This window comes from Podarcis erhardii, assembly GCF_964252035.2.
Source record: "Podarcis erhardii genome assembly, chromosome: 13".
NCBI classification, from domain to species: domain Eukaryota; kingdom Metazoa; phylum Chordata; class Lepidosauria; order Squamata; family Lacertidae; genus Podarcis; species Podarcis erhardii.
The window spans coordinates 22,235,414-22,252,151 of record NC_138502.1 but is presented as its reverse complement, the minus strand read 5'-3'; the positions used below and the strand labels follow the sequence as shown (position 1 = coordinate 22,252,151).

Below are 16,738 nucleotides of genomic sequence, written 5' to 3'. Positions count from 1 at the left end.
ACAGTCTGTGAGCACCTAGAAAGGAATGCTGTGATCACCAATAGTCAGCATGGATTTCTGAAAAATAAGTCATGTCAGACTAACCTGATCTCGTTTTTTGACAGAATTACAAGCCTGGTAGATGAAGGGAACGCAGTGGATGTAGCCTACCTTGATTTCAGCAAGGCATTTGACAAGGTGCCCCATGATATTCTTGTAAAGAAGCTGGTAAAATGTGGACTTGACTATGCTACCACTCAGTGGAATTGTAACTGGCTGACTGACCGAACCCAAAGGGTGCTCATCAATGGTTCCTCTTCATCCTGGAGAAGAGTGACTAGTGGGGTGCCACAGGGTTCTGTCTTGGGCCCGGTCTTATTCAACATCTTTATCAACGACTTGGATGATGGACTCAAGGGCATCCTGATCAAATTTGCAGATGACACCAAACTGGGAGGGGTGGCTAACACCCCAGAGGACAGGATCACACTTCAAAACGACCTTGACAGATTAGAGAACTGGGCCAAAACAAACAAGATGAATTTTAACAGGGAGAAATGTAAAGTATAGCACTTGGGCAAAAAAAATGAGAGGCACAAATACAAGATGGGTGACACCTGGCTTGAGAGCAGTACATGTGAAAAGGATCTAGGAGTCTTGGTTGACCACAAACTTGACATGAGCCAACAGTGTGACACGGCAGCTAAAAAAGCCAATGCAATTCTGGGCTGCATCAATAGGAGTATAGCATCTAGATCAAGGGAAGTAATAGTGCCACTGTATTCTGCTCTGGTCAGACCTCACCTGGAGTACTGTGTCCAGTTCTGGGCACCACAGTTCAAGAACGACACTGACAAACTGGAACGTGTCCAGAGGAGGGCAACTAAAATGGTCAAAGGCCTGGAAACGATGCCTTAAGGGCATATGATAGCCATGTTCAAATATATAAAAGGATGTCACATAGAGGAGGGAGAAAGGTTATTTTCTGCTGCTCCAGAGAAGCGGACACGGAGCAATGGTTCCAAACTACAAGAAAGAAGATTCCACCTAAACATTAGAAAGAACTTCCTGACATTAAGAGCTGTTCGACAGTGGAATTTGCTGCCAAGGAGTGTGGTGTAGTCTCCTTTGGAGGTCTTTAAGCAGAGGCTTGACAACCATATGTCAGGAGTGCTCTGATGGTGTTTCCTGCTTGGCAGGGGGTTGGACTCGATGGCCCTTGTGGTCTCTTCCAACTCTATGATTCTATGATTCTATGATTCTATGATTCTATGATTCTATGATTCTATGATTCTATGATTCTATGATTCTATGATTCTATGATTCTATGATTCAGATCCCTTTAACAGCATACCCTTTCCTTCGGAGGGGTAGGCAAACGTTACAACCTCCCCTCCAGCCAAGACTAAGATTTATTCAATGCCTAAATTGCCATTGTTGTTGTTGTTTAGTCGTTTAGTCATTTCCGACTCTTCGTGACCCCATGGAGCAGAGCACACCAGGCACTCCTGTCTTCCACTGCCTCCCACAGAGGTAGGTGAAAACCAAAAAACGGGAGACAATTGGCCTGGTAGGAGAATTATAGCCCAGCTCCGAAAACAGAAACCAACAATATCCAAGTACCAAACAAGCTTAATAATGGTGAGGAGGTAAATCTGGTGGTCCATCCCCCCAGGAATGTCCTGCTTCCCAGCCTGCTTGTGATTGTCTGAATTTCAGGCAGGCTTGGATTCCAACCAGTGGAGAGAGCCAATAGGCTTCTCCACCAGCAGGAAACTACTGTAAGAGGTATCCATCTCATTGGGGGCAGCAGAGCCATCTTGTGAAGCCACCGCTTACCAGTTCAAGGGCTCAGGTGCTATTCTACCTCATAAGCAGCTAGTACACCTTGGGCTGTGCTCACATTTCCATTATACCTGCTCTAAAGAACCCTTTGGTGGTGGCACAATGAGGCATATCTCCAGTAGGAAAGCCCATAATAACTTGACATTGTGTGCTCTTGACAGATGCCATTTCTCAATCTCAGGATCTAAGAGTAAATGTAATTGTGTACATCAAATGTTTGTAGATGTGTGTCATGGTCCGGTCTATGGGTGATCGAAGTCCCAACTGAGGACGTCGGGACCAGGGGCAAGGTGGCAGGGTGGGAGCAGGAATGAGAGTCCAGAAGCCAGGGGTCCGAGGGTCAGGAAGCAGGGAGACATGTTGCTGTGGCAAAGAGCCAAAGGGAAATGCTACCCTTCCTGGCTCTTGCCACCAGGTGCAGTCACCTATGCCTTCCTCTCCAGAACAAACTTAGGAAGGCCCCAGTCCTGCGAAGCCCTACTGGACACAGGGCCTGGCTTCTGTACGCACTCCTGACAATGTGACATGAAGGCTGCCAACATGAACCCGACCCACATAGGAATCCCTTGCAGATGACAGCAGTGCCTGGAGACAGACAGGTTGTGCATCCACAGCAGTGACCAGAGGAGGAATAGCCACTAGGAGGAGCGCAGAGAGAATAAACACCATGGAACCTCTACAGCAGCACAACTGCAGGAAGTAGAAGTAGGGTAGAAGTAGATTTGTAGCAAGCAAGGCAATAAACAGGGCTAAGCTGCAAATTCACTTCATGAATTCAGATTGCCTGGTCTATTGTGATTTAGAATGAATGAGCTGTGTGCCTGCATACACTGCTGAATCTCCTTTAACGCTAATAGTATAAACAAATCAGGAAAAGGGGGCATCAGTTTGCATGTTCTGATTTATACATTACATGTGGATGCAAATTTAGAAATAATTGCTATATTTTAAATAGAAATTCAACACAGCTCATCATAGAACAGACGTCCGTGACCAGGAGACTTTCGGACTGCTGTCCTGAGGCTAATTGTTGCTGCAGTACTTCAAGGTCTCTGTTCTCCCTACTTAAGGTTATCTTTAAACCAGACTTAGGGTAGAGAGCCATTCATAGAGGACTGTCCTTTCAAATGAAGCCCTGTCATCACTGCATTAGCTCTACAAGTATCCGTGTAGCATAGTGTTTGCATGGGACACGCCTTTATCCTTTGGAGGCAGGTGCTGAATGTCACAGCCATTAACTGTAGAGCAAATTGTTGGCAGTTACTTATCTCAATGCAGAGCAGGAAAATGAAAGTAAATAACTCCCGTAACAAAGGTCCATCAGAAGCAGGAGCAAGGTACAGGAACTGACGAACGAATCTCACTGTTTGCTAAAACGTAAGAAAAAATATTTCCAGAATTATATTTAATTCTTTTAGTTATTGGAATGTGTTTGTTTAATGATGGGTTGGTGGCCAGGTGAAAGGAGAGAGGCTTTTCCCTTACTTCCATTCAGGAGGTAATATAGCATAGGATTAGTTCTACCCTTGTGTAGAAACTTTCAAGCCACGCTTGCAAATATACTTGTGATAGTAAATTTCCATGCAAAAACGCTTGCAAATATACTTGTGATAGCAAATTTCCATGCAAAATGTAAGTTTACAAATAGAAATGTGTGTGTTTGAGAGAAAGAAGAATGAAAGCGACTTTCTCCTTTATGCAGAGATCCTTCCTAGCCACACAAGCTTGAATACTGGTGGCTGCTTCTTTCATTTATATTGGACGTGAAATGGCTGCTTCTTTGCCACTCCCATTTACTCTAGCAAGTGATATTTATCCCTTGGTGCACAGAGTCAGCTCTGCCATAGGACGTCTTAGACTTTTTTGTACCAAGTTCCTGGAACTATGAGTAGGGGATATCATTAACCATCTCTCAATGTGAAGGGCTTTTCCTGCTTTTCAAGCTCTTTAATTGAATATGGATCTCCCATATTCATTTCACTGCATATGCATAACTAGCCAATTCTAGACCCTTTCCACGAAACCTGTTTTTCACTTTAGAGAATGCAGTTTCCTATTTTGGGAATGTTTCTTATAGCTCAATATGTTATGTTGCAAAAAGCTCTATATCAACATTTACATGAGGAAAGTGGATTAGTGAGTGGTGTAGGACAGAAAGAGCAGTAACTCCGTGATATGCATGCATGGTGCTGCACAACACAATTTACCTGTGACTTTTTAGATTTAGTATTGTGGTTTAACAATATTGGAGCAGGGTGTTTGATTTCCTGAAATGCTGACAAGATTTGGGGAAAAACATGATCCATCCTCTTACAATAGAGACAGAGTAGATAGCTTTTGAATTATTATTTTTTACTATATATGCAACAGATTTCTTTTATCATATCTAAATTAAAATAGGGTAAGAACATAAAATTATTATATATAAACAAAAGTAAAATCCTATACATGCCTCATTTTCAGATAAGTGTGCCTATAGAATACAGCTTTACTTGACACATACATTTTGTTGGTGTGGTGAAATACACAGCTATAATTCCCTTTGTTTTATTTAATATAATAATAAATTACAAATATACCTATTTGTGGAGAAGGAGTAGAAGAAAAGACAAAGGGGGACACATCATAATAGAAAAATAAACTTCAAAAATAGCTTGGCTACCCAGAAGAACAAAACAAAACACTGTATTGAATACGATCCTCTGACCTTCTTGCGAAAGTGGATGCAGAGTTGCATAATATATACCATTCCTGGTGTATATATAGCATAAATTAAGTTTTAACAAAGCCAAATTATATTACATGACGATTAATGTACAAAAATGCCTATATTTATTTAAATAAAGTAGACAGAACTGTTGACAGTAATTAATAAATGGTGACCAGTGGATCTTGCAATTTTATATTTTATTTCTTCCTTTCAACAATTGAACAGGTATAGTCCTAGACTTCAGATCTTTGATCCATGTGTTCCTCATCAACGACTGTTTGCATCTTAATCTTTCTTCAGATCTCCCATGTGCTAATTGCAGGTAAGCAAGCTACTTTTGTAAGGTTTACTGCAGCAAGCAGTTCACCTCTGAGGTAATACTTGTGTGCAAAACACAGTAAGAGTTGTTTAATGAAGGACAATCCACCACTTTCCGAGGGAATCCATTCCACTGTTTAGCAGCTCTTACTGTCTGAAAGTTCACCTGTATTCTGCAGAATAGAGTGGGACTATTGCTTTTCTTCATCAGAACATTATACTTCAGCTGATACAGCCTAGAATAGCTTTTTTTGCTACTGCATGACAATGTTGACTCATGTTCAGATTGTGGTCAACTATGACCTCTAGATCCTTTTCACATGTGCTATTGGCAAGCCAGGTGTCCCCCTCTTATATCTGTGCAGCTGGTTCTTCCTGCCTAAGTGCAGAATCTTACATTTGTCCCTATTGAAATTCATTTTGTTAGTTTGGGCCTAGTTTTTCAATCCATTATGGTCAACTTAAGGTTACCCGACGTCCCCGTTTTCCAGAGACAGACCCCAGATTTGCAAATTAGTCCCCTGACAAAATTCATCTATTTAGTAGGAAGTTGAAAAGTGTCCCCTGATTCATTGAAAAAATCTGGTAACCTTAGGTCAACTTGAATCCCAATTCTGTCTTCAGTGGCATTATCTACCCCACCCAGTTTGGTGTCATCGGCAAATTGCACAAGTATCTTCTCAATTCCTTCATCCAAGTCATTTCTAAAGATATTAAACAACAACAGACCCAGGATTAAAACAAAATAAAAAAATTCCTTCCAGTAGCACCTTAAAGACCAACTAAGTTAGTTCTAGGTATGAGCTTTCGTGTGCATGCACACTTCTTCTTTGTGTATCTGAAGAAGTGTGCATGCACACGAAAGCTCATACCTAGAACTGACTTAGTTGGTCTTTAAGGTGTTACTGGAAGGAATTTTTTTATTTTGTTTTGACTATGGCAGACCAACACGGCTACCTATCTGTAACTAGACCCAGGATTGATCCCTATGGCATCCTACTTGTCACTTTTTCCAGGACGATGAGGAATTATTAGAGAACACTCTTTGGGTTCGGTCCATCAACATGCTACAAATCCACCTAACAGTTACCTCATCCTGCCCACATTTTATCAGCTTCCTCACCAGATTATCATTGTTGAAGGCTTGGCTAAAATCAAGGTACACTACATCCACGGCATTCCCCTGATCCACCAAGCTTGTAACTCTATCAGAAAAAGAAATGAAACTTGGCATAACTTGTTTTTGAGAAACCCATGTAGGATCTTTTATTTCATCACCCCGTTTTTAGGCTGTGAAGGTAGAAAGCATTTCATATTTAGAGTAGGAGTTGCACAATCAGGGCAAGGGATTGGCTATGCTTAGCAGTAGGGGTTACCATGGTCCTAGCTGTTGGTGATGGGTACCATATCCTTCCAGCCCCCAAAAAGAATTCCATGGAGGAATCACTGCCAGTAGTGGTCAGTTTAAGGTGAACTTTTGATTTTTGTTTTTATTCCTCAAAGGTCAATTTGCAATCATTCCACCCAAAAAACCTATAATTGGTTTCCTTGGAAAAGAAGTGCTCCTGCCATGTCAACTAACATCAAGGGTACCAGAAAGCACCAACATCCAGGTCCAGTGGATCTTGGATAAATCCTCAGAAAAAATTGATGTGAATTCCTACTATGGTCAAAACAGGCAAGAAACACAGGATAACAGATATCGAGATCGAGCTGAGCTTTCCCATACTGATCTTAATAAAGGAAACATGTCTCTGATTCTGAAGAAAACCCATCTGTCTGACCAAGGAAACTACACCTGTATGATATTCCTTGGAGACTGGTATAATGAAGTGGTGGTTGAGTTGCTTTTGGCAGGTGAGTTTATTCTTATTATTCTTATTATTAGGGTTGCCAAATTTCCGGGGCTGACCTGGAGTATCTAGGTTTGCCTGCCCCATTCCAGGCTGCAGAAAGAGGACTTGAATCTTCAGGTAGGCAAGAGCACCTTTGGGGGAATACCATGTTTTTAGAAAACTCTGAGTCCAGCTTGCAAGCTTCAACTCCGAAGAAGCCAATTGCTATATTTTGCATATGGAGGGGGGTGTCTGCCAATTAACCTCCTTCTCCAGGGCTCTGTGATGGGAGAGAAAGCAGAGGAAGAAAAGGAAATGGGCTGGGATCTAGAGGAGGATGGGGTTAAGAGTATGCATGGACACTTGGCACAAGATGCATGGCTGCAGAAGCGAGAGGAGCACATGAAGAAAAGCAGCAGCAGCAGCCAAGCCTTGCTGCCCCCACCACCTACACCTAACTCCTGAATGTTCTTCTTGAGCACCTCAGAGGACACAGGGACATCATCATGTGCTGTGGGCCATATTAAGCATACATTTTCAGAAATACAAGTTGTCAAACCTAAAACTGTAGAACCCAGGTCAGTAACTCATTCATTCAGACTTCTCCATCTCTTCGCAGCCATGAGCACTACTCACAGGACCAATCGTCCTGTAGCTCAACAATACAATACAATACAAAAAAAGGAATTTTGAATGGTAGCTTGGCACAAAATGTGTACTGTAAGAACTGACTGTAATAAAGTATCATTCCCGGTGTTTGGTCAGAGTGCAGAAACTCTAGATAGGTTCTATTATATTTGGAATGCTGAAAAATTAATATGTGGTGTTCTTCTTTTGCAGCAAAAGGAGCAGAGCCCACCATTGCCTTGGTGGATTATAAAGGCTGGGGGATTAGCCTCACCTGCAGTTCCAACGGTTGGTACCCAAAGCCCAAGGTTTTCTGGCTGGTCAGTAAAGGGAAAGTCCGAAGTAAACAGTCAGACACTACAATCACAGAGACCAAGGCAGGGAACTTCAGTGTTTCCAGTTCCGTTACAACAGAATCAGGAGTTAACCATGAAGTCTCTTGCAAAATCATCAATGAACTGCTAGGGATGGAGAGTGAATCGAGAATCCTGATTTCTGGTGAGTAGGGGTGAAGCAAAAGTGCCAAGAGGTTAAATGCTTTCACTGTGTTTTCAGTACAAGTACTATATAGGAAGAGAGAGGTTTGGGAAATTAATTCAATTTTAATGCTTCTGAAGTACACAAGGCTCTTTGTTTGACTGGATTATCCAGATTATCCAGAACTGTAGTTCTGCTCAGCAGCATTTCATCAGTTATGTATAATCTGGGGTAATGGCTAAAGTGTCTTCTGGTTCCCATATCCACTATTCAGCAGAGAGGCAGGCAGGTCACAGCTGAAGCACCCCTATTGCCACAACTTCAGCTCAATGCCTCCCAAAATGGGAAGTTGAGGAGAATTGGGGGCAATGAAGGTGAGTGGCAAAATCACACTCTGGTTAATTAGTCTTGCAACTTGAAACCGGTTGGGTTAGTTTTGCTGTAACTGATATTTTAATGTGTTTCAGATGCCCTTTATCCTGCCACTTCCCCTTGGCTAGCACCCTTCCTAATCATTCTGTTGCTTTTCATCTGCCTTCTTGTTGGTGCTGGGTACAAAGTCAGACGTAAGTATTAAATCTGCCATTTTCATAATCTCATTAAACTGTAGATGTGAACTGTTACAGAAACTTTCTGTTTTTTTGTACCCATGTTTATAAAAATGAGTGGTGTGTTCTTGGATATAGAGAAAAAAATACATACCAGTTAAATCAATACGTATTTACTACAGCCAGTAATTGCTCCTTAAATTGCCTTAAATTGAGCATAGTTTAAAAGCTGCTTCAGGCAATCAGAGTCACTTCCCCAACAGATAGTTGGCAAATTTAATGTGGTTTTCATTTTAATGTGAATCTACCTGCTTTGGGCTTAGCAAACGAAGATGAAAATTTATTGAATTTTGTGATTCATTTTTTTCAACTAGAAATATATTAGGGGAAAGTGCTCACAAAAAATGCATATATTAGTAAGAATAATGCATCATATTAAAGGAAATAGCCTTCAAAAATGTGTGTATTAGGAGAAATAAGGACTGTCAGATAAATAAATTGTCTGGTTTCTATAATTTTCTATACTTTGTTTCAGAGAGTTATCAGAAGTTATCTCAATGTGGTGAGTAATTGACAATGGCATATTTTATACATATCATTTATGTAAGGGACACAGAGTTAACTAGAATGTTATCAGGAGAGATATAAAGGATCATAATCAAATTCCCTGGCACGTCTGTTTTTCTTTCCTTGGGTGAATGCAAATTCCACCTCTACAGAGGATCAAGCCTTATTCAACTATGGCTAACCACAGAATATTCTGTCATTTAGCTTTTCTGGGATTTCATTTGCGTTTTTAAATATTTATTTGTTGATTTTAAATTGTATTCATATGTTCTGTGAATTAGTTATATTCACACTTTTGCTATCTGAACTTCTGATGAAGGGCAGTCAAGATACATTTTGAGTATTGAAGTTGTCTCTAATAATAATAATAATTATTATTATTATTATTATTATTATTTATTTGTACCCCGCCCATTTGGCTGGGTTTCCCCAGCCACTCTGGGCGGCTTCCACAGAGACCAAAAATACACTAAAATGTCATACATTAAAAACCTCCCTGAACAGGGCTGCCTTAAGATGTCTTCTGAATGTCAGGTAGTTGTTTATCGCTTTGACATCTGATGGGAGGGTGTTCCACAGGGCGGGCGCCACTACCGGAAGGCCCTCTGCGTGGTTCCCTGTAGCTTTGCTTCTCGCAATGAGGGAACCGCCAGAAGGCCCTCAGCGCTGGACCTTAGCGTTCAGGCAGAACGATGGGGGTGGAGACGCTCCTTCAGGTATACTGGGCTAAAGCCGTTTAGGGCTTTAAAGGTCAACACCAACACTTTGAATTGTGCTTGGAAACATACTGGGAGCCAATGTAGGTCTTTCAAGACCAGTGTTATGTGGTCTTGGCGGCCACCCCCAGTCACCAGTCTAGCTGCCGCATTCTGGATTAGTTGTAGTTTCCGGGTCACCTTCAAAGGTAGCCCCACATAGAGCGCATTGCAGTAGTCCAAGCGGGAGATAACTAGAACATGCACCACTCTGGCGAGACAGTCCGCAGGCAGGTAGGGTCTCAGCCTGCATACCAGGTGGAGTTGGTAGACAGCTGCCCTGGATACAGAATTGACCTGCGACTCCATGGACAGCTGTGAGTCCAAAATGACTCCCAGGCTGTGCACCTGGTCCTTCAGGGGCACAGTTACCCCATTCAGGACCAGGGAGTCCTCCACACCAGCTCGCCCCCAGTCCCCCAAAAACAGTACTTCTGTCTTGTCAGGATTCAACCTCAATCTGTTAGCCGCCATCCATCCTCCAACCGCCTCCAGGCACTCACACAGGACCTTTACCGCCTTCACTGGTTCTGATTTGAAAGAGAGGTAGAGCTGGGTATCATCTGCATATTGATGGACACCCAGTCCAAACCCCCTGATGATCTCTCCCAGCGGCTTCATATAGATGTTAAAAAGCATGGGGGAGAGGACGGAACCCTGAGGCACCCCACACGTGAGGGCCCAGGGGTCTGAACACTCATCCCCCACTACCACTTTCTGAACACGGCCCAGGAGAAAGGAGCGAAACCACTGAATAACAGTGCCCCCATCTCCCAGCCCCTCTAGACGGTCCAGAAGGATGTTATGGTCTAAGTGACGGACAATTAAAATCATACCCTCCAACATTTCTCTGATGAAAATAGGGATGTTCCAATTCTTGATGATTTTACTATTTATACCCCAGACATCTGACTGGGTTGCCCTAGCCACTCTGGGCAGCTTTCAACATATATAAAAACACAATAAAACATATATTTTTTTAAATTAAAAAAAACCACCTTCCCTATACAGGATTGCCTTCAGACAGCTTGGGAGTCAGATAATTCCATACCCTCTAACATTTCTCCAATGAAAATAGGGACATCCTAAGGAAAAACAGGACATTCTGGGATCAAATCAGAAACCAGGACAGCTTCTCTAAATCAAGGACATCCCTAGAAAATAGGGACACTTGGAGGAACTGGTGAATGAAGTCATGCTCAGGCATAGTATACCTGCTGAGATCAATAGGCTCATCTGAAATAAGATAATTTACTATAGTGAATCTACTTTGATTATGATTTGTTAGATATAACCAAGAAGTGGGGGAAACCACAATGGCTATAATTAATTTCTAGTTGTTTTGGAGAGAAGCATTAAATGTATGCTTTCTGTTTCTGGAGATGACACCTACCTTTAATATTGTCACTGGAATCCCTGGTGACCTTAGTGGCTAGGAGTGCTTTGTATCACCTTGGGCAGGTGCTACAACTAAAATCATTCCTGAACTGTGATGGCTTGACTGCAAGAGTTCAATCACTGGAAATGCCAAGACCGCAGTAATTCAATCTATACAGGACTTCTCTTGTGGTTGATCTGGAAACTACAGTTATTGCAGAATGCTGCAGTACAGTCTGCACTGGCTGGAACTTTGTTACAGAGCCAAGTTTAAGGTACAGTATTACTATTAGTATGTAGAGTCATTAACAATTTGGAACCACTTTACATGCCAATTTGAATGTTTCAGTCTGCACAACTTGCATTTTTGCAGGCGCCACAAACTTCTTTATTTCAGCAAGTCTCCCCAGATATATATATTTAGTTATCTATGCTCTGTTTCATTGATATTTATCTTCTGTATACTTTGTAATCAATCTTGCGGGTTTCAACTGAGTTTAACTGTGTTTTACCAATAGTTTCAGTGTGTACATCACTTTAAAAGCTTTATGATTGTGGTCTACGAATCTTTCTAAATAGATACAGAGTGGCATATAATGTTCAGTAAATAAATGAATAATGTTGCAATGCATCTTGTTTTCTGCAGAAAAACAGATGACTGAAGCACAAGCTGGTAAATGCCTCTAAGAGAGATTCACTTCTTCTATAGTACTGTTCCATAATTGTTTATATATTTAGCATATACCTCTACCCTAGCAGTATTGTTTTCAGGCTGACTAACAGTAACACTTTTTTAAAAGCCCAGTAAAGAGTAGCAGGAGAAAAATAGCAAAATTTTAACCACAATAAATGAGTAAACCACAGAATATTTTTTTAAAAAATGATCTCATTACCTGGCAAAACTTAATGAGCTGGAATAGCTATATGACTGGATGGTCATACAGTAGCCCTGGTGACTGAAGCTATTCAAAGCAGAGGTTGGGTTGAGCAAGGAAGGAATAATCCTGTCACATCCTCAAGATAACTTGTCAAGGTAATGCTTTATATACCACATCTTGTATTATTAATAGTAGTTGTGTTGGCAATAGTAACTAACAGGCAGAGTAGTAGAAGGGACTCTCCCCACATAAGATACCCCTTTAGCTATATTGGTGGAAGTAAATTCTTGATTAATCATACTTACATGGATGTATAGAGTGTGTGTGACTAACTGTGGAATTTTTTGCTATCACTGTTTTCAGAGCGAAATCATCTTCAAACCGAAGCAATAGGTAAGATGAGATTGTTTCTCTTTTCTCAAGCTCCCTTTTATATATAGGCAGGATTTCTTCTATACTTGCAAGATTTCAAAAGTCCAACTTTCTGCAGTATAGGTTCATGGATTCATCTCCTGTCTAGGCATTTCATATTGCTATGAAGTTTTACTCCTGGAACCATGTTCAAACTGACAACTGCAAGAGGCATTTCAAACTGAAGGCATTCCATAATGCTAACAGTTTGGAGGGTCTTCCAGATATATATAAAAAAGAAAAGATGAAATAGATCCATTAGCTAGAGAAGAGAAAGCCAAGTAGAAGGAGATATGTAATCATGTTTATATGTTTGGGGAGGGGGTTAAAATAGGGAGAATAATATATGTATTCTTCTGATTTTAACATGTGACTTATAAAGTACCAGGAATTCAAGTGGTAAAACATCGCGTGCAAGCCCTGCCCCTGCCTATGTATGGTCACAACTCAAGCATTGAGTGTCTCAAGTAATTTTCATGGCAGATTTGCAAAAAGCCATCTTCTGCCTCCTGCTTTTTTCAGATCCACTGCTAGAGAGAACTCTCACGTGCAGAAGCTAAGTAAGTCAGGAAGAGCCGTTTCCACCCCAGCAGGATTGCAGCCCAATCCCCACACACACACTGCCTCTCCCCTCTGCCCATGGCTACAGCTCTCCTGAGCTTGGCTGATGAGCTGGTCATCACTTTCCTCTCTCTCCCATTTGAGTCTCTGGGCAGACCCACAACATGCCTTTTGGAGCACATCCAATGGAGCACAGCCAGCGCTTCCAGGGTGAAGAACATCTGCCAAATGACAAGCAAAGAGGCCCAAGATTTTGTTCTGATTTTGGTTTGGGGGTTTTTTTGTCCTCTGTGCTCAGTGTAAAACTTCTACTTTGCTTATTTCCCCTTTTCATCTTAAACCTCTTTTTTTTTGAAGAAGAAGAAGAAGAAGAAGAATTGGATGAAATTGTCAGGCATGCCCCCCCCCCATTCAGTTGGGATGAATCCTTCCAAAATTAAAAAGAATACCTACTGCAAAGTTTCTGCAAGAGTAGACTTTGTGTTTGAGGTAGCTAACAAGAAGTCACATAAATTGCCTTGTTGTTTTACAGGCATATATGAAAACAGCATATATGAGAGAAGTACTTCTGGGAAAGAAATATTCCAAATTATGGACAAATAGGTGCAGGGTTGTTTTGTGCTGGGCACAAACCAAATTAAAAGGAATTTGCTTCCCTGTCTGTGGATTTGAGAGCTAATTTTATTATGAAAATAGCACACATCATACAAGTATCCATAGGAAGGTAATCTGCCCAATTGCAGGAGGACAGAGGCTATAAAATTACGATGGATGGAGGATGGGCTGCTTCAGGCTAGTGTTCTGCTCAAATTGTACCAAGTATCCCAGGAACTGAATGAAAAGCTGGGTACATGCGTGCTAAGATATATTCTTTTTCATTTATTGTTGTAGAAACTGAGAAAAAAACAGGACAAGGAAGTGAGTATCCTTTGAATGAATAACTAGCCACAAAGTGCCTGTTGTCTTTGATAAACTGCAAGCTTCTTTCCTGCACTTATGTGAGCCATTCTTACCAGCTCCTTGATACACAACCAAAGGCCAGCAGCAGACTTGGGTTGGCGCTGAGAGAGTCCTTGGGGTTTTCTCTCTCTTCCAGATCTCCAGATAGGAATTTTGGAGGAAGGGTTGGATATACATTTCAAAATGAGTCTACGAGCTGAAAATAGAGAGAATGTACCTACTTTTATAACCTAAGAAAATCTTTAATTAAAATTATTTTCAAAATAGAAAATAAATATAATAAATTTAAATAATAAAAATAGAAAATGAAATAAGCAAATCCATGTTCCTAGTAGAATAAAGAGCATGGGGAACAAGCTCACCTATTGACTGCTAAATCAATAACTTTACTGCATGTTGTGCTGATGAATCATTCATTGTTCTTGAGGCATTATCATAAAAGTTTATATGTGATAACAACAGTTTGCAATATATACATTGGAGGGACATGGCTGCAGTGGGGAAGGAGGAGATGAACACCCAGCAGTGGGGAGCACGAGGGGTGGATGCCTGGCAGTGGCAAGGAATCAGGGGGTCATGGGGAACAGCATTGTGGGTTTTGCATCTAGCATGCACTGAAAGCAATGTATGACCTAGATGGATTTTCAGTTCACTTCTTCTTGTTTCATTCACTTCTTCTTGTTTATTTTCTTAACTCTTCATTGTATTAATTCAAGTCATTCTTTTATAGGTGTTTTGGAACTAGAACGCCGTGTTGGTGAGACAAAATTTGATGTATGGATTTGGAGTCAGGGATTAGGGATTGAATTAATAGGGAAGGAGTAGGACGGTGACATCCATTTTGGTAGGAGAAAGTACTGTATTTTGCAATTTGGAACAGAATTATTTTTTGCTAACATTTATTTCATGTATAGTTAGTACTATATAGAATTCCAAATATATAATAGTATTATGAGTTTACACAGCAATATATTTTTCTTAGGTTGGATCCAGATTAAGTTAGTTGCACTTAGTCCACCTTTAAATCAATGGAACAAATAGGTCACCATGACTAATTGCTTACTTTAATTTCAATAGGACCTAAGTGTGACCAAGATCACATCTGCACCATACATTTAAAGCAATATTATACCACTTTATCAGTATTGGCTTTCCCCAAAGCATCTTGGAACCATTGTTTGTTAAGGGTGCTGGGAGTTGTGAGGAAACACACACAACCACTTTTCCTTTAAAGCCCCAAATGGCCTCGGTCCTGTATACCTGAAGGAGCATCTCCACCCCCATCGTTCAGCCCGGACACTGAGGTCCAGCACCGAGGGCCTTCTGGCGGTTCCCTCACTGTGAGAAGCCAAGTTACAGGGAACCAAGCAGAGGGAATTCTCGGTAATGGGGCCCGACCTGTGGAACGACCTCCCATCAGATGTCAAGGAAATAAGCAGCTATCCTATTTTTAAAAGACATCTGATGGCAGCCCTGTTTAGGGAAGTTTTAAATGTTTAATGCTGTATTGTTTTTAACACTTGATTGGGAGCTGTCCAGAGTGGCTGGGGAAACTCAGCCAGATGGGCGGTGGGTGGGGTATAAATTATTATTATTATTATTATTATTATTATTATTATTATTATTCCCCTCACAGAGCTGCACTTTCCAGAGGATTGATGCTTAAACCACCGTGGGAATTGTAGTTCTATAAGGCATCTCCTAACAGCTCTCAGGATCCTTAACTGCAGTTTCTAGGATGCTTTAGGGGTATTCATGGAATAATAATGCTATAAATATAAGTTGAGAATGTGGACTAAGTTTGTCATGATGCACAACGCCATATATTTTGACAATGATATCACTAATTGGAATATTATTTCACTTCAGGTCAACTCTCCAATGAGCTGGGTAAGGCAGATGGCTTTTGATGAGGCAATGATTGTTCTGTACTGAAGTATTGTTTTCTAGTATGTTAATTGGGTCTAAATCACTTTATTCAATTCTGAAAAATTCTGGGTTGTTCACTTGTTTCATAGATGTTTCTCTGTTCTCTATGATTGATAAATTTTCTCTTCTGCTTCTAGAGGTTAGAAGAGTTCAGCAACACGCAGGTAAGGAAACTGTCATGATTAGGCTTAATGCATGGATGTGCATACATGACTCAAATGTCATCACTCAGTGACTTTTCACTTGTGGTCCTTTTTCATATGAAAACATCACAGTAGCAATGGATTAATTCAATTTGTGCTTTCATAGTTTTAATGGCTTCTGAGGCAATCAGAATTCAACATCCGGGAGTCTAAAACGGTCCTATCCTTGCTCTAGTTGTATGAAAGTGCAGAGCCGACATGCACACAGACCAGAGAGGAATGGAGCTAACAGATTTCTTTAGGACTGTACTTTGCATGTGGCTGTCTGTATAGAGAAGTCAGCACTCATGTGTTTCTCATGTGTATTATTATTAATTAATCTCAAAAAGCACAGGGCAGAAAACAGATCCACAATGTAAAATTAAAAACAAAACAAAAACATTCTGAAACAGGGGAAGGGGTGATCATGACACCTCTACAGCCATGTCTTCTTATTGTACTGAGTTCCTACACAAGTGTGTTGACATTTCTATATAGACAAACAAATGAAGTTTCTGTATCCAAGTTGTGCAGTAACTATAATTGGTCAGCTATGAAACAAAATGTGTTTTCTGTAGCAGATTGAAATATCTATTGCTCCTGAACTAAAAATGGTTTCCTTTCTCCCTGTGATTGCTTCCCTTATAGTTGCTGTCACTTTGGATTCATATTATAAACATCCAGAAATCAGCATCAGTAAGGATAAAAAAAGAGCCAGCCTTCAAACTCTCCCCCCAGAGAAAGAAGAAACTGCTATGGGAGCTCGGATTTTTGTGGGG

General features: G+C 40.9%; 1 protein-coding gene and 1 long non-coding RNA gene across 2 annotated transcripts; both read left to right on the top strand.

Annotated features, from left to right (window-relative positions):
• The first annotated feature begins 2,926 nt into the window (after window positions 1–2,926).
• On the top strand, window positions 2,927–12,072 carry LOC309327096 (butyrophilin subfamily 3 member A2-like). Its single transcript, XM_081836163.1, has 7 exons — window positions 2,927–3,201; window positions 4,760–4,856; window positions 6,356–6,709; window positions 7,528–7,812; window positions 8,259–8,357; window positions 8,875–8,901; window positions 11,685–12,072. The coding sequence occupies exons 2-7, from the start codon at window positions 4,790–4,792 to the stop codon at window positions 11,723–11,725; spliced, it is 873 nt and encodes a 290-aa protein (XP_081692289.1). The 5' UTR covers window positions 2,927–3,201; window positions 4,760–4,789; the 3' UTR covers window positions 11,726–12,072.
• Window positions 12,073–15,443: 3,371 nt separating this feature from the next.
• LOC309326682 lies at window positions 15,444–16,738 on the top strand. Its single transcript, XR_014150357.1, has 2 exons — window positions 15,444–15,941; window positions 16,608–16,738. It is a non-coding gene; the product is annotated as an uncharacterized lncRNA (long non-coding RNA).

What these genes read in the sequence shown, in the direction of transcription:
- LOC309327096 (XM_081836163.1), top strand. Translation starts at nt 4,790, where the DNA reads ATGTGTTCCTCATCAACGACTGTTTGCATCTTAATCTTTCTTCAGATC. An exon ending in CTCCCATGTGCTAATTGCAG is followed by an intron (nt 4,857 to 6,355) that starts GTAAGCAAGCTA and finishes TATTCCTCAAAG; the next exon opens with GTCAATTTGCAATCATTCCA. An exon ending in TCAGAAGTTATCTCAATGTG is followed by an intron (nt 8,902 to 11,684) that starts GTGAGTAATTGA and finishes TGTTTTCTGCAG; the next exon opens with AAAAACAGATGACTGAAGCA.